We start from the raw sequence: 23,197 nt of genomic DNA, 5'->3' as shown, positions 1-23,197 counted from the left end.
GGGGAGTCTACTCTCCTGGGCCACTGGTCCATAGAGTGGAATTGTAAATAAAACTGCCTTCATATGCAATCATATTTCCTATTTCCCATTTAGCTAGTCCTATATTCAAGTCCTTTAATGTCAACAGTTCAAAATCCTTTAACTGGTTAACAATCAAAATGTATACATACAGTTTGCTGACGATGCTGGAAATACATGCATAATTCGCCGCTTATAAAACATACATTACTTCAAGGACAAAGTGATGTAGTTGTTATGAGACTGACGTTCAGCAGCAGCTCCACCTCGAGATCTCTACTGCGCAGACTCCAAACGACGCCGGAAGTGTTTTGGTTTCACTTTGCTCGCGTCGTGCATCATTTATTTTTTTTACAGTCTGTGGTAAGAAACGAGTCTTTACCCGGGGTTTAAAGCGCGTTTATAACGACGAGAAGCCGGGTTTAAGCGCAGTGCGATAGCCCTATTGGGTTATGACGATATTTCTGTAGAAAACGTGCTCTTTAGTCACAGTAGACATTTAATGAAAACCTGTTACAAGATTATAATTATTATCAAAAGATCTTCTGTAGGCACATTTGCATGTCTTTAATCAGCCGTGATGTTTCTAAAGATCTGAACGCAGTCTGTGTCTTTAAGTGTCTTTCTTCATTCAGTCAGTATGGAGCTCAGTCAACTTCCTCTTATGCTCCGTGAGTATTTTTTTAAAAATGTATTTCTGTGTAACTGCTATTATATTATGTAGATGATCAAGTGTTTTAGTGTACCTAGGTTTGTGTCTTTTCTTGCTGCTCTCAGAGTTTGAGATCCAGCTCTAGTTCATGATATATGAGTGAAGGATGAGTTTGAGAGAGGAGGTTGTTTGTGAAAGAGAAAAGCACTCTGTTGTAGATCAGTGTTTGTTCAGTTTTGTGATGTAACGTTGTTGAATCAGTTCTGTTGGTTTGTTTTTGAAGTTATTGTCTGTAATATTCATTAGTACACAGTTAGTAAGACTTTCTCTTTACAGACAGAAAACATGCTCCTTCCCTGTTAGCACATGCACATCTAGAAGATGTCTGTTTGACGTCTGCGTTTATATCTGCAAGACGTATTATGGTTGTTTGCTCATCTGATATACGTCTATTGGACGTCTCCTTTAAGATGTCAAACATCAGATGTCTTTAAGATGTTTCTGATTTAGAAAACCTATAAGATCTGCTCATGAGGCGTGTGACCGTCAAATCTCAAAGAGATTTTTGCCTTATGGACTATGTATGTTTTTATAACTTTATTTTGTAACTTTATTTGTGACGGTGTCTGTTCTACTTAATTTATTTATAGTATTTGCAATTTTTAAAAGATTGGTGTGTGCAGTTCTTATAAATTAATTAATAAAAATATAATTAATTATAAAAAATTCCAAAAATGGACAGTTTAAAAGAGGTTGTAAAACAAAATAATTTTCAGCCGCAGTTTGAAAAGACTATTGTTTTCTGCTATGACCAAATCTATGAAAAATATCAGTATTGTACCAGTATTGCAAATAATGTTATGTTGCCATATTCGTTAATTTGTGTTTCAGTTAATTTGTGTTGCCGTATTCATTTAATTTGTAGTTAGGATAACCTTGCAGCCATAAAAGTTATTTTGTTTTTTTAAAAACTCATTATTGTCAAATGTTTCTATAATGTATGCATTTGGGGGCAGATTGCCAGCAACAGCCATTTTTTGGGTAGTTCAAGTCACTCAGGAGTCCTCTTCACTACTTCTAATGTTTCAAAGATTTAGGATGTAACATTTTAGGACTTCTTAATTTATCACAGACATGCTAACCATGAGCTACTTTTAACCTTAAGATGTTTTGTTATCTAGACACAAACAGTCCCCACACAAAATCATGATATTTGTTCATATTCATAATCATCAGTTCATTGTTCAAAAAACTCTTTTTTGTTTTAGTGGTGATTTCAAACATCTACTCTCAAGATACTGAAGGTGAGTCAATTTAATTCATATATTTTCCTCCCATACATCTACAGTAACTGTTACAAACCAACTGAAAGCTGAGAGGTTAATTAAAATTTTATGATGATTATAAATGCACCCTTTTAACAAGTTGAATTATTTATGTGACAAGGTGTGATAAGAAACAGCAGTCTCTCAAAAACAGATATATTTTGTACATTTACTGTGAAATCACAATTGAAACGAGCAGAGACCACATCTTCTGTTAGAAAACTTATTGAAAGACTTTCACAGCTCGTGTTTCCACATTCCCAATAATTAGATATTGGCAGATCTTTTAACAGGTGCAGAAAACAGCACTTCAGTCCCATATGATTTAGCATGTGTTCATGCAGTAATAACAGCACATTTTTTTCATTGACAATTGCTATCATTGTACAGAAAGACCAAAAGCCAAATCTGATCAACATGTATTCAGAGGAGAGAGAGTTTACCATGTTATTAATGAGAGATTTCACATCTTTATTTCCAGGAGCAGTGTTAAATCTTTCTCCACAGACGCGGTTGACTGAAGAAAGCACATTCAGCAGGTTTTCTACAACTCTCCCATCAAGTAAGATATAATGTGCTTCATGTATAACACCTGAATAAACTGGTTTCATAAAATACATTTTGTACAGATTAAAAATGTTTTATATGAGTTTGAGAGAGGAAGTTGTTTGTGAAAGAGAAAGAGTGTTGTAGATCAGTGTTTGTTCAGTTTTGTGATGTGTAACGTTGTTGAATCAGTTCTGTTGGTTTGTTTTTGAAGTTATTGTCTGTAATATTCATTAGTACACAGTTAGTAAGACTTTCTCTTTACAGACAGAAAACATGCTCCTTCCCTGTTAGCACATGCACATCTAGAAGATGTCTGTTTGACGTCTGCGTTTATATCTGCAAGACGTATTATGGTTGTTTGCTCATCTGATATACGTCTATTGGACGTCTCCTTTAAGATGTCACACATCAGATGTCTTTAAGATGTTTATGATTTAGAAAACCTATAAGATCTGCTCATGAGGCGTGTGACCGTCAAATCTCAAAGAGATTTTTGCCTTATGGACTATGTATGTTTTTATAACTTTATTTTGTAACTTTAATTCTGACGGTGTCTGTTTAACTTTATTTATAGTATTTGCATTTATTAAAAGATTGGTGTGTGCAGTTGTAAGGGTCCCCCTTTTCCTGCAGAACGGAATCCAGAGGCCCTGGTCGAAGGTTAATGCGTGTTCGGTTTTTTCTTTGCGTCTCGTTAAATTCACTAATATTTATTAATCTTTTAGTTTTCCAATTATAGTACTAACCTTATACATAATTTTATCAGACTCCAATCTTTCGTGATTTTAGTTATATTTACTTAAATGTAACTACTGATCCCTCTAGTTGTGATTAAATTTGGATCATTAATTAACTTTAATATTTCCTAGTTTCGACTTATCGTTCGTTAGGAGTCTGGGTCGCTTAGAGACCTTGTTTGGCCAGAACAGACTCACGACACATCTGGGCTAGTCCAGGTCTTAGTCAGAGGCTACCCCGTAGATCGCTTACCTTAATGCAGCCATTTCCTCGATAGACTCAAAAAGAGTAATTTTTTATGCGCTCTCTAAGTAATAGCATGCTAAGCCAGTTTGGTGGCCAGAAGTCAAGATCTCAAAAACGTGCCCCCGGCTCCATCCATCGATCGTTGATCTGACTCACCCTAGCATGCCAACAATGCAGAAAACCTCAGAAGTCACTAACCTACTAGAAAAGTTATTTCAGACAATATTATAAGTTAACCAAGATTAATGTTTATTTGGCCAGGCAAGAACAGTTTCCAAATTGGTATAATTGCTAAACATTTGCACAACTGATCAGCAGTACAAAAATAACACAAAACAAAATAAAACAAACTCAGGTCAGTATACCTGGTCTTTAAAAAGTACCTAGTGTAGTGTATCAGGACACACACCACACTACGGGCCGATCTTTTTACAGAATCGCACCTTGTTGTGTTTTGTCACTTTCCTTATGTACTCAGACCAGACAAAGAGATACCAAATGTAGTTGTATAAACCTTTTGGTGTTTAGGTTCCCGTGCTCCAGTGTCACACCTGGCTGGAACACTTTCAGAGACCCAAAAGGAGGACACACCTCCATCTCAACAGAACACAGTTCTATCAAGTTCTTAATCTTCTCCATAATATAAGTGATTACTGTGAAAAAAATACTGTGACCAATTTATCAATCGCACTGAGACCTTTCAAATGAGACCAAACATGAAAGTGAAGAACAATAGGTTCATAAGACACATGATATATAATGCCTTGTTCTTAATGAACTTTAAACCAACTCTTTTTGGGCAGAAGGAGGGGAAGCAGGAAGAGCAGAGGTGAGGAGCGTGTCATAAACACAACAGAGAGGGAGTGTGTTGTTTACTCTCTTTTTGAAGTACATTTGTTCCTTTCGATATCCCTTCTCAGATTAGTCTTATTGCATTATGGGTTTTGATTCACCTCCTTACACAGTTCTTATAAATATTCCAAAAAGGGACAGTTTAGAAGAGGTTGTAAAACAAAATAAATTTCAGCCGCTGTTTTCTGCTATGACCAAATCTGTGAAAAATATCAGTATTGTACCAGTATTGCAAATATTGTTATGTTGAAATGTTATGTTGCCATATTCGTTAATTTGTGTTTCAGTTAATTTGTGTTGCCGTATTCATTTAATTTGTAGTTAGGATAACCTTGCAGCCATAAAAGTTATTTTTAAAAACTCATTATTGTCAAATGTTTCTATAATGTATGCATTTGGGGGCAGATTGCCAGCAACAGCCATTTTTTGGGTAGTTCAAGTCACTCAGGAGTCCTCTTCACTACTTCTAATGTTTCAAAGATTTAGGATGTAACATTTTAGGACTTCTTAATTTATCACAGACATGCTAACCATGAGCTACTTTTAGCACACAAAATCATGATATTTGTTAATATTAATAATCATCAGTTCATTGTTCAAATAACTATCTTTTTGTTTTAGTGGTGATTTCAAACAACTACTCTCAAGATACTGAAGGTGAGTCAATTTAATTCATATATTTTCCTCTCGCATGAGTAACATCACATGTTCATCACATCTACAGTAACTGTTACAAACCAACTGAAAGCTGAGAGGTTAATTAAAATTTTATGATGATTATAAATCCCTTTTAACAAGTTGAATTATTTTTGTGACAAGGTGTGATAAGAAACAGCAGTCTCTCAAAAACAGATATATTTTGTACATTTACTGTGAAATCACAATTGAAACGAGCAGAGACCACATCTTCTGTTAGAAAACTTATTGAAAGACTTTCACAGCTCGTGTTTCCACATTCCCAATAATTAGATATTGGCAGATCTTTTAACAGGTGCAGAAAACAGCACTTCAGTCCCATATGATTTAGCATGTGTTCATGCAGTAATAACAGCACATTTTTTTCATTGACAATTGCTATCATTGTACAGAAAGACCAAAAGCCAAATCTGATCAACATGTATTCAGAGGAGAGAGAGTTTACCATGTTATTAATGAGAGATTTCTCTGTTTCAGATAAAGCCCTGGCAGTGTTAAGTGTTTCTCCACAGACGTGGTTGACTGAAGGAGATCCAGTGACTCTGATCTGTGAGGTTAATGACTCGTCTGCAGGCTGGACATTCAGCTGGTATACTCTAACCCTCTTCTTATCAGGTAAGATATAATGTGCTTCATGTATAACATCTGAATAAACTGGTTTCATAAAATAAATTTTATACAGATTAAAAATGTTTAAACAAACTGAATTTCATTATACCAAGAAGTGTAATATATAAGATTTATGTAAAAAAATATTATCATTTATTGAAGTAACTGCACTTTTTCACTTTATACAGGCGATACATATTATTTTAGGTGGCTCTCAGACAGCAGCAGAGGACTCTACACTATCAGTTCTGCTGCTTTAAATCACACAGGAATGTATGCATGCAGAGCAAAGAGAGGAGATACAGTCTCTTACACAAACTACAGCAACACACAGTTAATATGGGTCACTGGTGAGTTCAATCTGTGATACAGAATGAGTGAGCCTCTGAACAGTTTCCTTGATGTTTTTAGAGCTTGATGTGTCTTGAAATGTTATCCTATTATAACACAGCTACTTTTTAATGGTGTGAATGGAAAGATTCTTCTGCTGCCATGTATAGTTCTGTATCTACTAGCAGCGTCTAAATAAACCAAACTAACCAAAAATAACAGACTGTAAAATTGTCATAAAAACTGAAATATGGTACTGTGGCACAAAGGTGTTGCTTACTAAAGTGGACTAATCAACTAAGTGTAATAAAAAATAATAATTGACCTATTTAATACACACTGTTTCCATTTATAAAATGTATTTTTAATGTTTAAGTCATTGACCATATCTTGATCCTAGGAGGTACTACCAACAACACAGGACACTCCTTCAATGTGCACATCAGCACTTTTTATAGAACAGACCATAATAAACAGTTAATTAATCATTTTTACAGTTGTACAAGGCAAAGAAGAACTGACTCCCAAGTTGAGTCTGATCTCTTTTTGTCCAATGCTTGCAAATTATGGAGGTTTTTGTTGGTTGTTACAGTTGTCTTTGGTTTGCTTGCTGATGGCATAATGACAAATATATTAAGTTGTAATTTTTTTCATAAAGTTTTAAATTGAAATATTCAGTTAGGACTATTCATTTTATATATATATATATATATATATATATATATATATATATATATATATATATATATAGTATATAGGGTGAGTGACAGGGTGAAGAAACACACAGCAAGGGGGTTCAAAACAAAGCCCCAGAGGGTGGATTTATTGTACAGGAAATGGGTGAAATACAAGTGCAGGTGAAACTCCCGGTGTGGGTTGGTGCTGAGGTGCTATTTCTCTTTCGTGTGTCCCTCCTGGTGCAGTGGATCCATGCTGTGACGTGCAGGCTGACCGGTTGTACGCTGCTCTCTATGAATAAGAGAAGAGGAATTATTCTCAGCATTCATGGAGACAATTGCTCATACATGGCGTGTTGCATGGCCTTCTTATGCCACGCTGGTAATGGGGAGCAGCTGGGTCCGATCAGCCTGTGACGAGTGTGGCCAGGTGCTCCTCGTTGGTTTCCAGGGCGACGCTGATGGCGGTTCGGGACGCTCGTCACAAAATATATATATATATATATATATATATATATATATATACAGTGTATATATATATATATATATATATATATATATATATATATATACACAAATTTTTTTGTGAAAAGCTGCTTGGAAACTATTTCAGTTGGGTAAAGTGTTGTATTAATAAAACTGTGTCGTCTTGATTTCTAAATTGTAGTGTAATTGTCTTCTCAGGTGTTTCTCCTCCAGTCTCTCTGATCATCAGTCCCAGCAGAACTCAACACTTTACATCTGTCTCTCTCTCTCTGAGCTGTGAGGACCAGAGTAACTCTAGATGGACAGTGAGAAGATACACAGGATGGAGGACACGGAATGGTTGTTCATCAATGTGGGGATTAAAAATAGGATTTACATGTACAATCAGATCCACTGGAACATATTACACAGGAGTGTACTGGTGTGAGTCTGATTCTGGAGAGAAAAGTCAACCAGTTAATATTACTATACACTGTGAGTCTGTTTATTCATTTTACAAAGCTTGTCTTTTGAATTTAAATGGCAGGATTGTGATCTCAATTCAATAATCTACGCAGTCTTGTTCCTAAATAACCATCTGCTCGACTATTAAACCTTTGGCTATCAAACCATTAATCAACTGACTAATTTTCATTTAAGGAGTATCTTGTTGAATAGTGTTGAATAACTCCTTTTGCAAACTCGCATTTGGCAAGGTTTAGTGTCAAAGAAACAGCAGCCAGATGTTTAAAAACATTTTCAATGGTCTTTAGGTGGTCTGACCAGTTATCAGAATACACTACTATATCATCTAGATACACTTCACTGTTTGGTACATCTGATAGTATCTGATGCATCATGTGCTGGAAGGTGGCAGGAGCATTTCGCATTCCAAACGCTAGGACTCTGTGTTGTAGAAAGTTGTCAGGGGTAACGAATGCAGAAACTTCAGAGGCACATGGTGTGAGTGGAACTTGCCAGTAGCCTTTCAACAGATCCAACTTGGTAACATATTTTGCCAAGCCAACTCAATCTACACAGTCTTCCATTCTAGGAAGGGGAAAAGAGTCAGGCTTACACTATTGACCTTAAGACTTGGATCTTATTTTGTGGCATTTGAATGTGTCGCTGGTAAGTTAAGGTGGCCAAAGGATATGTGGGCTCTGTTACTCCAGTGTAGTTTTACAGGGAAGGCACAGGAAGTTTGCTCTGCTCTCCCTATAGAAAGCTCTCTAGACTATGACATTGTTAAATCTGCAGTCTTGCGAGCATATGAACTTGTCCCTGAGGCCTGTAGGCAGAAATTCAGCACTCACTCAAAAACAGTCAACTAAACGTATGTTGAATTTGTGAGAGAGAAAAGAGTCCTTTTTGAAAAGTGGTGTCTGTCTAGCAAGGTTACTTCCCTGGAGGACTTACAGGAACTAATCTTGCTAGAAGACTTCAAAAATTGTGTTCCTACTAAGATTGTTGTTCATCTAAATGAACAAAAAGTGACATCATTGGCTAGTGCTTCAGTTTTGGCAGATGAGTTTGTGCTAACACACAGAAATGTCTTCTCAGCACACCCCTCTGCCAAACCTCCATTGATAAATGTGGAAAGCTTTGTTACCCCACCTGCCGTGCACCCATCTAAAAGTGTGACGCCTTCTAAATTTGGTCGTAAGTCTGTAAACAGTAGCGAAAAACGAGTTGTCTTGATCCAAACCATCTGATTGGAAACTGTAAGGCTTGGAAACAGAAAAGATTAGCTTCTAGGCCCAAAAATATAGCACTGGTACAGACCATGTGTAAAATGAGCTCTCTGAGTGGGAAGAGTTATCAACCTTTTTTGTTTGAAGGCGCAGTTTCTCTATCTTCTGATTCGAATTTTAAATCCGTAAAGATCTTGCGTGACACGGGCGCAGCCCAGTTTTTTATATCTGCGACTGCTTTGCCTTTTTCGGCTGACTCATTTACCGGTAACTGTTTTAATTTGCGGTATTGATATGCATTGTGCGAATGTACCGCTTCACACTGTGTATCTAAAATCTGACATTGTGGACGGGCCAGTCAGCCTAGCTGTGCGCCCAGAGTTACCTGTTGAGGGGGTTGATCTGATTTTGGGGAATAACCTAGCAGGTGGCACAGTCTTTCCTAGGCCAATTGTATCTTATAAACCTAGCACTATATGTAAATGTGATTTGGCAGAGAATTATCCCTCTACATTTCCCGCTTGTGCAGTCACCTGTGCCCAGTCAAAAATTTGAGGAAGTAGTGGATCTCTCAGACTCCTTTTTGACTAATAGTCCTGACTCTGTGGAGTGTGTCCTGTCTGTTACTCCTGACCCTGCTATAAACCTTGGCAAGCTAAGCTCTGAAACCCCACTGAAGGCAAGTAGAGAATACTTAGCAGCAGCTAAGAAGTCAGACCCTTCCCTAACCAAGTGTATATTGGCTGCAGACAACCCTACTGAAGAATCTAGCTCAGGGGTGGTTTACTTTTGGAATAGTGGTTTGTTAATGTGTAGATGGAAACCCCAGCAAGAAGATTTAGGCTGGCAGGAAGGGCCCATGAAAATGCATTGTCTGGTCATGTAGGTATAACAAAAACCTACCAACGCGTTATGAGGTACTTTTTCTGGCCTGGCCTTAAGTCAGCAGTTTCCTGGTTCTGTAAGTCATGCCACACATGTCAGTTGGCAGGGAAGCCGAACCAGAAAATTTCTCCTGTGCCCTATTCCAGCTGTTGGTGACCCATTTGAACATTTGATTCTTGACTGTGTGGGACCACTGCCCAAAGCCAAATCGGGGCACCAATATATTTTGACTCTTATGTGCGCTGCAACTCTGATCCCGGACGAGCCCCCACTTGTTACGATCCCTTACTCCCAAGTCTAGGGGAAGGAGTGGGAGTAACAAATTAACTTATGTAAAAAAATAAAAAATAAAAAAAAACGTGTAGGAATCACCTCAATCCTCTGCCCCAGAATTGAAACAACAACCACTACTTTCTAAAGCAAGCAAGTTTATTTTAACAAGCAGTTTAAATTAGATACTATATTGTTACTATATTCTTCCTATTTGTCAGTTAATGTTTGTTCTGTTTCTGTAGCTGGTGTGATTCTGGAGAGTCCTGTTTATCCTGTGAATGAAGGAGATAATCTGATTCTACGCTGTTTATATCAAAATCCAACCTCACCAAACCTCAGAGCTGATTTCTATAAAGATGATTCACTCATCCAGAGTCAAACTACAGAGATGATCATCTCTACTGTCTCAAAGTCACACGAGGGTTTCTACTCCTGCAAACACCCAGAGAGAGGAGAGTCACCCAAGAGCTGGATCTCAGTCACAGGTGAGAGTCAAACTGAGCTGATTTATTTCTTCTTATGTTCCCGTTCAGATATGGTGCCTAATAAAGTGTTTGTGTGTCTCTTCTTCAGTGTCAGATGAAGTTACACTGACAGTGTTAGTTGAGTTTGATTATCTCTTCATATACACACCCAAGATATGTTATTAATATTACATTCGTCCTCTTGTTTTTGCATGTGCTCATAATTTCTTTTTATGACAGCATGACCACCAATTATGACCACACTCAATCAATCGATCACTTTTATTTATCTAGGCGCTTTTTACAATACAGACTGTATCAAAAGCACTAAAGAGTGTCATATAGGAGAATAGAGTGATTGATTGTAATGCATAATGAAAGGATTAAACACTATTTAGCATGTTTTATTGCATTATTATCACAAAACAACTGACATGAAGCAAATATGCATAATGGCAACAAAATCTTGCACTTTTTTTTTTTTTTTTTTATCCATTCATCCATTTTCTTACACTTACCCGTATCCGGTATGAGAGCTACTTCTGTTTCGGCTGATTTTGTTCTCAATACCATGCAATTATGTGAAGCAATTTTTCCACACTTTAATATTTAATTTCTCTGAGCAAAGAAGTTTCACAAATGAAGGCTGCCATCTCCATAGTTGATCCTGTACCAACATGTTTGTTTAAAGCATGTTTTGCCTGTGGACATTATCGTCTTCAGTTTTTTAAACTCTGGTGCTGTGAGAGAATCTTTGAAAATCACTTCGGTCACCCCTGTACCAAAAAAGACGAGCACTGATTTGGACAATTTCAATAATTGCTGCTCCATTTCAAATCTTCCTTTTTTAGCCAAAATTCTAGAGCAAATTGTGGTGACAAAATCACACACTCATCTTGCAATAATTATTTTGAGCCTTTTCAATCTAGATTATATAAATTATATTACATAAGTAACAGCATTAGTGAAGTTTACTAATGATCTGTTATGTGCTGCGAACTCTGGCTGCCAGTCTATTTTATAAGTGTTCTTGATCTCAGAGGTCTTTGACATGGTTGATCGTTGTCTTTTACCCTCTTGGTTGGAATCTGTGCTTGGTATTACAGAGAGAGCATTAAGGCTTGCATCTCAGTAAGGAGTTTGTCTCCATGGGTAAATACTAGTCTAAAATTGTCTCAGTGTAATTTGGGGTAGTCCTGGGATTGCTACCTAGTCCATTAGATGTCTTAAAATTTTCTTTGTAAAAGACAGAGATCATGCTTAATGGCCTTTTAACTGTTCCCTCAACTCGTTTACGCTCTATGGGTGACCAGTAGGCTTGAAACGATACATGTATTCGTAATGAAACATCATGCTATGGACATCTCATTTCACTGTACATTATATATGACATTATAATGTAATATAATATTTTGTATTTTCAAAACTAGGTGGAAAACAATGTAATTTGTAGTACAGTCTGGACAAAATAAACTAAAAGAAACTTAGCATAGTATTGGTTTTATTTTTTTCCCCCTGTTGCACAGAAATCGTATCCAACTGTGCCCACTTTACAGAGGTAAATACTGAACCGTCACGTGCCACCTCTATTGACCAGGCATTTCCACTTGCTCAAACTCTGGAGCTCTCTTCCATTTTATATCAGAATCTTTTAATCTTTTAATGTGTTGAAATATTGTCTCAAATCTTAATTTTTTTGGTCCCAAAACTATTTTCTGTTTGTAATATGTAGATGCTGGGAGGAGGTGTATTGTTTTTTCTTCATTGTTTATGATGTGTTTTATTGTTGCTTTATTAAATTAACATTCTTATTATTTCTTCTCATATTTAATTGTTCATGTGACAAGAAACATCAGTAACTGTTTATGCAGTAAAAGCAGCACATTGTTTTCATTGTTATTGTTGTCACTGTACAGAAAGGCCAAAAGCCAAAGTGACCATCAAACCTGATCAACATGTATTCAGAAGAGAGAGAGTCACTCTCAGATGTGATATATATGCTGAAGGAGTCACTAGATGGCGGTACAGCTGGTATAAAGATGGTTCAGGCACTGTTTTCAGTGATAAACAGGAACACACATTCAGTTCTGTTACTGAGTCTGACGCAGGTAAATACTCCTGTTCTGGATCAGAGAGAGAAGGATCACGAACATCACACATCAGTGAAGAAGTTACTCTGACAGTATCAGGTGAGTTTGATCATCTGTTCACACATACACACACATTTATCATGTTATTAATGAGGGATTTCTTTATTTCAGTTCCCAGAACAGTGTTAAGTGTTTCTCCACAGACGTGGTTGACTGAAGGAGATCCAGTGACTCTGATCTGTGAGGTTAATGACTCGTCTGCAGGCTGGGCATTCAGCTGGTTCACTCATAATAGTTTATCAGGTAATGTATAATGTGCTTCATGTAGCAACATCTGAATGGTTTCATAATAAATATTAAGGTTATACATATCTGAATACTCTGATTATACCAAGTAAGGACTTTTATAAGACTCATGTATAAATGTCTGCTCATATGTTGAGGTAACTGCACATTTTCACTTCATACAGACTATAGATATTGTTATGAGCTGCTCTCAGATAGCAGCAGAGGAGCTGGAGGACACTACTGTAATGTAGGCGTCAAAGGCAAGTGGGTCAATTTACAGAGTTTATTTGTGGTCAGACAGGCAGGGTAAACAACAGCGTCAGGGCAAACACAGACAATTCAGAATCATAAACAATACCAGGCAGGCTGGGGCTGGGAAAGAGGGAGGTCAGTTGTGATGTAACTTGAAACTGGATGTTGAGATGATACGTGATGTGACGCTGAATGATGGCTTCTTGTTCTGTGGCTCTGGGTTGGCAGACATGATGTGAAGTGCCCTCAATGTAGCAAATGTGAGGTTTGCAAGCCCTGGAGTTGCAGGCTTTAGCAAACTGTAGTTTGACATGACGTGATCATGACGTGATCAATCTTTGACTTGGCAGACATAGCAAGATAAACTGACTTAACTGGCATAATGTAAAGAGACTCTGGAAGATCAGCGGAGACGTGACGAGACACATCTGTTGTAACTAGACTTGATTCATGACGATCTGTTACAACTTAAATTGACTTGTGAAGATCAACTGGGGCATGATTTGGTTCATGATTGGCAGCTGTGACATAACAGGGCGCTGTGGTATTCGCTATTTTGTGATCAGGCTTTGCTGTCCTCGTTATCTTGTGGGTGTAAGCTGGTGCGTCAATCATATCAGTTATGAATGCGGAAAATGTGACACCCTCAGTCCTTCGAAACACCCACAGTGAGTGCTGAAGCTACAGACAATAAAGGATAGTCCATAGTCCATAAAGTCCTTGAGAAATGAAACGCAGTTAATATGGATCACTGGTGAGTTCAGACTAAAGCACAGAATGAGTGAGACAATTTTACTTGATCTTTTTATAGTTTGTGTTATGAAATTTTATCCTGTCATAATATATGGAAACCTTTAATGGTGTGAGTGGAGAAGTCCTAAGTAAATCAAACCAACCAACAAAATCTGCAATGTAAAACTATCATGGAAAATGAAAATATAGCTACTGAGGCACAAAGGTATTGCTTACATAAGTGTACTTTAATAAATGGTGTTTTCAATAAATTGAATTTTTAATTTTTATGTCATTGACCATATATTGATCCTAGGAGGTACTTCCAAAAACACAGGACACTCCTTCAGTGTGCACATCATCACTTTTTGATATGACAGACCATAATAAACACTTACTCAATCACTAATTTACAAAAAACTCGGTTAACTACAAACACTACTAGGTTCACACTGCACAGTCAAAGAAGAGCCGACTCTCGAGTTGAGTCTGATTTCTCCCATTGCTTTTGCTCCAATGCTTGCACCTTTATGGGGGTTTTTGTGTTTGGTTTGCTTGGTGATGGCATAAGGACAAATATAATAGGTGTAATTTTTTTAATTAAGTTTAATTAACTTAACACAGAAAAACTGTGTTGACTTGATTTCTAAATTGTAGTGTAATTGTCTTCTCAGGTGTTTCTCCTCCAGTCTCTCTGATCATCAGTCCCAGCAGAACTCAACACTTCACATCTGTCTCTCTCTCTCTGAGCTGTGAGGACCAGAGTAACTCTACTGGATGGACTGTGAGAAGATACACAGACCGATGGGGGCTGGAAGATTGTTCATCATCATCATCATCATCATCATCATCATCAGTGTGGGGATCACAAACAGGATCTACATGTACAATCAGATCCACCATCACAGAGGACACAGGAGTGTACTGGTGTGAGTCTAAATCTGGAGAGAAAAGTCATCCTGTTAATATCACTGTACACCGTGAGTCTGTGTTTCTGTCTTTATTCACTTCACAAAGCCCTATTGTTATGTTTTCGATTTAAATAGCTAGATTGTGATCTCAATTCCGTAATCCACACAATCTTAATTTATGAATGACAATCTGCTAGACTTCACCGCTCAACTTTGATATTTGTCATAAATGGATTGTGTCTTAAAACTCAAATCATTTTAAATAAGCTTTTACATTTACAGATTATTTTAATGTTCAATAGATGTTACTAAATGACTGTCTAGTAATTTTGAATGTCATTATGTTGTACTTGAAGTTTTTTGATGTACCTCTATATAAAATTTATTATGATTATTATTGTTAAAAATCTTGATACATTTTTATTATATTTGTCTGCTGATGTTTTCTCTGTTTCTGTAGAGGGTGTGATTCTGGAGAGTCCTGTTCATTCTGTGACTGAAGGAGATAATCTGACTCTACGCTGTTTATATCAAAATGTAACCTCATTAGATCTCAGAGCTGATTTCTATAAAGATGAATCACTCATCCAGAGTCAAACTACAGAGATGATCATCTCTACTGTCTCAAAGTCACACGAGGGTTTCTACTCCTGCAAACACCCAGAGAGAGGAGAGTCACCCAAGAGCTGGATCTCAGTCACAGGTGAGAGTCAAACTGAGCTGATTTATTTCTTCTTATGTTCTCGTTCAGATATGGTGCTTGATAAAGTGTTTGTGTGTCTCTTCTTCAGCGTCTCATTCAGGATCTCAGATCTCTGTCCTCCACACATTCACTTCTGTTCTGACAGTTTCTCTATATCTGCTAGTGACAGTCGTGCTGATTTACAAATGCTGCAGGATGAGAGGTACATGTCTGTCTGATTTGTTAATTTTTATATGCATTATATTCATTTCAACACCAAATTGGTCAGCATTAGGTCAGTGTAAATCAAAATGTTGGCACATTACGTTTATGAAACATGATTTTAGATGTCAATATAACTAATGTCCCACATTCTTGTTCAGGAGGTTTGTTATTTTTTATTTGTGCTGTGTATCAGTCTTTTCCGATACAAATAGCTTTTTGACTAACTTTTTAAGACTGGTCTACACAGTTTATGCAACCGGCCCCTGGTCATTTCTGGTCACTGTTGCATTTGCATTAATAGCAATTCAGCAAAAAAAAAGAAAAAAAAAAGAAAAAACTTGGTATTTAAATAAGTGTTTGTGACAAATTATATCTGGTACAACTGTAAAGCCAATTAATTTGTTTAATGCGAAATCTACTTATTTGATTTTTTTTGGCTCTTTTAGTATTGAATCAATCTTGTTGTCAATAACATCACAAAAAGGTATCCGTGCATTTGTCGGTTAGGTGGCATTTATTGAAATGTCATTGAAGTTAATCTTGTTCGGTTAATTTGGATTTTGATATTTAATATTCAGTTTGCAGCATTTCATGATGCCCACACACACTTTCAATAAACAAAGCCAAGTGCAATTAATGAATGTGTACACGATTTGAAAATTTTCCAAATGTGCTTCACTACACTGAAAAAAAATGCTTTATGAATCTATCATAATTTGAGCACGTAGCGATTAAAATATGCATTTGTAGATCAGGTGCCACACATGCATTCATTCACATCTCTTTTGAGTTCTATTTGATTCATTTGAATTTTGAGACTTTTTTAGGAATGTTTCTTTTTGGTTTTAGCTATTCTACTCTGCCCATAGAAATATATTTACATTATTTTATTAAACATGTTTTAACACAGGACAGCTTATATTAATTTTGTTAAACAAGAACTTTGTGATGGTACCTTGTTTTTCTCCCCCTTATTCTGTAATTCAATGGCACACTTATTCCTTCTGTTTATTATTATTATTATTATTATTATTAGCAAATAATTATTATTGTTATATCAGCATTACAGGGTAATTATAGTCACTCATTTAAACTGTTAGTATTACAATTTATTAACATTAAGTTTTACTATGTTAAATCAGTGAGCCCCATAAAGCCTGCTGGCTAAATGAATGACAATGAATGTCTAGTGAAAAATAGCACAAACATATTATATAATATAATTTTATTTAGGCATGTCATGCTTTCTGTAGATAGGTTAATTCTTCAGTTTAGTTTCATGCCCCAGTTCAACTAGAATCTAGGTAAACTGGGTAATTAAAAAAGTCCATAATACAATCTGTCCTAATAAGCCTAAGCCTGGGCCAAACAACATGTGAAAAAGTACGACAAAATAATAAAAAAAATCTCCAGATTAAATTGAGTGGGCCACATCTGCAGGTCCATCTGTAGCTTTGCCACTGTTATATAGGCTACTTATGAATAGAGGGCGAATCAGCATTGACAACTTCATCTTTGCAGCTGACACTAACTTAGAAAAAGATTTAGTAGGCTAATAAGTATTCTCAATAAAATGTGTTTTAGCTATTTTTTGCCAGATTTTCATTGTCATTCAATTAACCAGCAGGCTTTATGCTATAGCCTATAAAAGGTATATTGTTTTAAAATAGAATAGTTTAGGTTAATGTCATCCATCCATCCATCACGATCTGGAGGAGCAGCGGGTCTACTCCGAAACCCCTCCCAAATAACTGAGCTCCTTACGCTATCTCTAAGGGAGCACTCTCCACCCTGCAGAGGAAACTTATTTTGGCAGCTTGTATTCTGGATCTCATCCTTACGTTCATGAACTCATGATCATAGGTGAGAGTAAGAATGCAAATCGACCAGTAAATCAAGAACTTTGCCTTGCAGTTCAGCTACTTCTTCAACATGACGGACTGGTACATTGACCACATTACTGCAGAAGCTGCACCGATTCATCAATCTCTTGTTCCATCCTTCCTTCACTTGTGAACAAGTCCCCAAGATAATTAAACTCATCCTCCTGAGACGGGAACTCCCAACCTGAAAGGAACAAGCCACCCTTTTCTGACTGAGAACCTTGGCCTCAGACTTGGAAGAGTTGATTCTTATCCCAGCGGTGACCCAGTGCCCACTGTAGATCCTGGTTTGATGCAGACAACAGGACAAAATAATTTGCGAAAATCAGAGAAGAAAGGCACTGTGAGGGACACGGTTGAATGCCTTTTCTAAATCCACAAAGAACATGTGGACTGGTTGAGCAAACTCCCATGAACCTTCCAGTACCCTGAAGATGTTATAGAGCTGGTCCAATGTTCCACGACAAGGACAAAAACTGCATTATTCCTCCTGGATCTGAGGGTCGACTAATTAGTTTGACATATTCGCCTCTCTAATACTCTGGAATAGAAGAGTGTGATCCCCTGTAGTTAGAACACACCCTCCAGTCCCCCTTTTTATAAAGAGGAACCACCACATGAGTCTTCCAGTCCACAGGTACTGTCACCAGCCTCCATGCGATGCTGGAGCGGTGTATCAGCCAAGATAGCCCCAAAGCATCCAGAGACTTGGGGTACTTAAGGCAGAGTCCACCCCCATTGCCTTGCCACTGAGGACCTCTGCGACTTCAGACAGGGTGATAGTCAAGTCCTCCTTTGACCCCCAATCCTCTGCTTTCTCAGTGAAAGCTGGTGGGTGGGATTGAGGAGATCCTTGAAGTATTCCTTCCACCGTCCAACAATATTCCCAGTTGAAGTAAGCAGATTCCTACCCCCACTGTATACTGAGTAAACAGGGCACTGTTTCCCCCTCCTGAGATGCCAGACAGTGCCTTCTTGAGGCCATCCAATAGTGCTTTCCCGTGGCCTCACCAAACGATTGTAATGTAGTGTAATGTGACTAATTGCAATACAAATGGTTTAAATGAGTGACTATAATTGCTCTGTAATGATGATTATAATAATAATAATAATAATATATGGAAGGAATAATGAGCCATTGAATCACAGAAAAAGCTAAATAATGTCTGCTTCTGTGTTAAATCAAGTTTAATATAACATTTTTATTATATTTCTGTGAGCAGGGTAGAATAGTCAAACCAAAAAGAAACGACGAAAACACACACATAGCATTTATAAAAGCAAAAATAATAGAATGCGGACACATGACTGGGGGTAGAGACATGTAGTGGTGGCTTGTCTTTTGTAGGCTCAGCTGTGTGTGGATTGTGTCCTTATTAAATTCTTGTAACATTGAGTGTTTATTATGAAGTGTCTGGTGAATTTAGAGAAGAACGAATGTGTTTGTAAAGGTGGTTTGTACAGTGTAAATGTATTGTCACATTTTTTGCTATATGATAGTGGAAATTCGTTCTGTATTATACAACATCATAAAATGTATATAGAATATATTAATCTGCATAATTTCCAGTATACTGTTATGTCATTTAGTATGTAGATAATTAATTTATTAGGCAATGTATTTTATTTGCGTAAGGGTGGACTGACTGATGAGACAGAGGTGTATTTGAGAAAATTAATTGCTAAGATGATTCATAACTACATTTTTCAATCAATATCTGTATCTGCTTTTAGATGAATCCATGACCTCCAGACTGAATCTCCAGACTGAATCCGAAGAACATGAAACAAAGAATAAGACAGTCGAGAGGTGAGAAAACCTGGAATGTTTCACCTTTTTAATGTTCCGAAACAAATTCATATTACAATAGCATTTTCATTCATAGTCAGATTAAGGGAGTTGAATCAGATTTACCTGAACACAAACTCATCAAGTGACAGATTAAAGAGTTTGACACAGTAAGTGTTTCTGTCAGAGCAGTGTGATATTTTCAGTAAGTTTTTATTGATGTGATATTTTAGTCTGTGGCAGAATGAAACACCTGAACCCAGCTGTGTGTCCATGAAGAGTGACCAGTCAATGCCATGTCCAATTAAATTCAGTTTTGGAGACACATCTGTTGATCTGAGGTGCTTTTTAGTTTACAGTATGAAAAAATGTTATTGATTAATTGACTGATATATACTAAATGCATTTAATAAGTATTTACAAAATCAATACTATATTTAATTACAGTGAAAAACCCAAAGGACCGGAATCACATACAACAAAGAACTTAGACTACATTTTCATGGTTAGTTTTGTCTGTTCTGTATTATACAACTTCATAAAATGTATATAGAATATAGTATATGTGTGTGTGAATAGTAAAACCTGCAATTTTTCACATTGAACCAAAATACCTGTGGTCTGTGACTGAATGGAGGTTTATTGTTTGAATATTTGCTGTGATTTCAGGAGCTTGAGCAGGAAATCATGTTTGAGATAAAGAGTGAGTTAAAAAGCTTTAAGAAAATACTGAGTCCAGATTACCCAGATTGCTCTGAAAGAGACCAGTATGATGATGAGGATAGTAACAAAGTCAGAGAGGATGTTCTGAAGATAACACTGCTCAGCCTAAGAAAGATGAACCAAACAGACCTTGCTAACACACTACAGAACAGTAAGAGATCTGATCATCAGATTATAGCCTGTATTTTTATTATAAACCTTCTGTCTTCTGTCACTATGTTTCTGATTGTCACGGCACAAAAATCACATAATAAATTACTTCCTCAGAATTGATGCCTGTGTATCAAGAAAAACTCAGATCCAGACTACAGGATAAATATCAAAGACTCAATGAAGGAATTTCCAATCATGGAGACTCAACACGTCTGAATGAGATCTACACAGAGCTGTACATCACAGAGGGAGGCAGTGGAGAGGTCAATAATGAACACGAGGTGAGACAGATTGAGACAGTGTCCAGGAGACCAGAGACACAGGACACACCAATCAACTGTAATGACATATTTATACCCTCACCTGGACAAGACAAACCCATCAGAACTGTGCTGACAAAAGGAGTCGCTGGAATTGGAAAAACAGTCTCTGTGCAGAAGTTCATTCTTGACTGGGCTGAAGGAAAAGCCAACCAGGATGTTCATTTTATCTTTCCACTTCCTTTCAGGGAGCTGAACTTGATGCAGAAAAATTTCAGCCTCAAGCAACTTCTAAATCACCTTCACCCAGAAACCAAAGAATTTAAGTCAGCAGATTATGATTACTACAAATTCATGTTCATATTTGATGGTTTGGATGAGTGTCGACTTAGTCTAGATTTCCAAAACAATCAAAACTTGTCTGATGTAACAGAACCAGCTTCAGTGGATGTGTTGCTGACCAACCTCATCAAGGGCAATCTACTTCCTTCTGCTCTCCTCTGGATCACCTCTCGACCAGCAGCAGTCAATCAGATCCCTCCTGAGTGTGTCGACCAGGTCACAGAGGTGCGAGGATTCAATGACCCTCAGAAGGAAGAATATTTCAGGAAGAGAATAAATGATCGGAGTCTAGCTGATAGAGTCGTCACGCACATCCGATCATCAAGAAGTCTGTTCATCATGTGTCACATCCCAGTCTTCTGCTGGATTTCAGCCACTGTACTCGAGAGGATGATGGGTAAAGCAGAGAGTGCAGAGATTCCCAAAACTCTCACACAAATGTTTACACACTTCCTGATCTTCCAGACCAAACTGAAGACTCAGAAATATGATGGGAAATATGAAATTGATTCTGATAAGGCTAGACAGACGATTCTGTCTCTAGGAAAACTGGCTTCTGAACAGCTGGAAAAAGGAAACCTGATTTTCTATGAGGAGGACCTGAAAGAGAGTGACATTGATGTCAGAGAAGTGTCAGTGTACTCAGGAGTTTGTACCCAGATCTTCAGAGAGGAGTTTGGACTGCAGTTGGGAAAGGTGTACAGCTTTGTTCATCTGAGTATTCAGGAGTTTCTTGCTGCTTTATTCAAGCTGCTGTCCTTTTCTGAACAAAACACAGGACTGTGGAATGAGTTTACAAGTTTACTGAAGATAGAAGTGGACAAGGCCTTACAGAGTGAGAACGGACACTGGGACCTTTTCCTCCGGTTCCTTCTAGGTCTGTCACTAGAGTCTAATCAGTCTCTCTTACAAGGTCTCCTGAAAAAGAGAGTAAGCAGCTCTGATATCAGTCAGGAAACAGCTGAATACATTAAACAGAAGATCAGGGAGAATCCCTCTCCAGAGAAATCCATCAATCTGTTCCACTGTCTGAATGAACTGAATGATTGTTCACTAGAGCAGGAAGTCCAAACATACCTGAGCAGAACAGGTGACCTTTGTCTTTCTGGAGTCAAACTATCTGCGGCTCAGTGGTCAGCTCTGGTGTTTGTGCTGTTGAACTCAGAAGAAGAGCTGGATGAGTTTAAACTGAATAAATATTATCAGTCAGAAGAATGTCTTCTGAGGCTGCTGCCAGTGATCAAAGCATCTAGAAAGGCTGAGTGAGTATTTTACAGTGTCTTTGTTTTACTGACTTAATATTGCATAGTATAGGCCTGTTTGTCTACACTGTTTCTGCATATTTGAAGGTCTTTCTTATTTGACACACTCAGCATCACACTCTACTAATAACCTGAAGTGTTGAATCAAGTGTTTGATAAGAGAGATTCATGCTTCAGGATAAGGCAGGACGATTAATCAAAAAAACATGAAATCATGATTAGAGAGCCTACGATTTGGATGTGATATTACTCTGTTCCAGAGCGTATGCATGACTGCAAGCCTTGAGTGGCAGTCTTACTAACTTAAAGAGTGAGCACATCTTCATCCGTTCTCCCAAATCAGCACTGCTCTATCCAACTAACACCTACCAAAACAAGCAAACCAAAAAATTGAGAGAGAGAGTGGGATCATGGCATCAACAGAGTCAGATAGATATCAAATTAAAACAAAAGAAAAACGTTTGTAACTTTAACTTCAAAATGACAGACAAAAAAAAGATAATCAACAACACATATCAAGAGCTCCCTTATTTGTTCTGCTTTCAATACTGGAGAATAAAAAATACATGAACGTCATCTTACACATTTTTATCTCCCCAACAGATTAATATGAAAAAATTTAATAATGCATGTTCACAGTCTCTGAATGTTTCACATACTCGCTTCTCTGCCCCAGTGTAACCCACGTAACAGAGAAGCCATTCACACTTGCCACACTTACCCGGATTTCTGTTTTTTACTTGAGCTCTTTGTGAACGTGTCTGTTAATATGGAAGCTTCATGCATTCCTGTGAAATTCATTAAGTAAATTCTGTAAAAGTAGTTATACCATTATTATCGTCCCTGCTGAGAAAGAAAAGAAAAGAAAACAAAAACAACAAATGATTCTAAACAAAAGATTCCCAAAGCACAATAGAAAATATAATGGATTTAAGAGTTATAAGGGGAATTGTTTTGGCTTTAATGTAAACTATAATGGTGTCTGGTATATGATGGACTCTGTTCGTTGGATGTAGTAGGGCAGATGGCAACCAATAGAACAACAGTAATTTTTAATTTTGTAATGGTTTAATAGAAACTGAAATAATTTCTGTGATTTCTATTGGGGTTTTTTCAGCAGCGTAACAATACA

The 23,197-nt window shown here is 37.3% G+C and overlaps 1 protein-coding gene across 3 annotated transcripts in view; it reads left to right on the top strand.

The window, feature by feature from the left end:
- The first annotated feature begins 311 nt into the window (after positions 1-311).
- LOC122334016 (NACHT, LRR and PYD domains-containing protein 5-like) overlaps positions 312-23,197 on the top strand; it is a 31,742-nt gene continuing 8,856 nt past the window's right edge. The window contains exons 1-19 of one of the 3 annotated variants that reach the window (XM_043231886.1): positions 312-381; positions 637-689; positions 1,939-1,974; positions 2,477-2,557; positions 5,002-5,037; positions 5,554-5,691; positions 5,874-6,035; positions 7,377-7,652; positions 10,252-10,494; positions 12,390-12,662; positions 12,735-12,866; positions 14,510-14,815; positions 15,207-15,449; positions 15,538-15,651; positions 19,271-19,346; positions 19,559-19,666; positions 19,773-19,830; positions 19,995-20,199; positions 20,316-22,065. In XM_043231886.1, coding sequence (XP_043087821.1) covers positions 659-689; positions 1,939-1,974; positions 2,477-2,557; positions 5,002-5,037; positions 5,554-5,691; positions 5,874-6,035; positions 7,377-7,652; positions 10,252-10,494; positions 12,390-12,662; positions 12,735-12,866; positions 14,510-14,815; positions 15,207-15,449; positions 15,538-15,651; positions 19,271-19,346; positions 19,559-19,666; positions 19,773-19,830; positions 19,995-20,199; positions 20,316-22,065 — 4,268 coding nt within the window. In that variant the 5' untranslated portion in view covers positions 312-381; positions 637-658. Of the gene's footprint in view, positions 690-1,938; positions 1,975-2,476; positions 2,558-5,001; positions 5,038-5,553; positions 5,692-5,873; positions 6,036-7,376; positions 7,653-10,251; positions 10,495-12,389; positions 12,663-12,734; positions 12,867-14,509; positions 14,816-15,206; positions 15,450-15,537; positions 15,652-19,270; positions 19,347-19,558; positions 19,667-19,772; positions 19,831-19,994; positions 20,200-20,315; positions 22,066-23,197 lie in introns of all 3 variants that reach the window. The other 2 variants (XM_043231885.1, XM_043231887.1) reach the window with 2 other exon arrangements.

This window comes from Puntigrus tetrazona, unplaced genomic scaffold (assembly GCF_018831695.1).
Source record: "Puntigrus tetrazona isolate hp1 unplaced genomic scaffold, ASM1883169v1 S000000472, whole genome shotgun sequence".
NCBI classification, from domain to species: Eukaryota; Metazoa; Chordata; class Actinopteri; order Cypriniformes; family Cyprinidae; genus Puntigrus; species Puntigrus tetrazona.
This window is presented reverse-complemented; position numbering and strand designations above follow the sequence as displayed.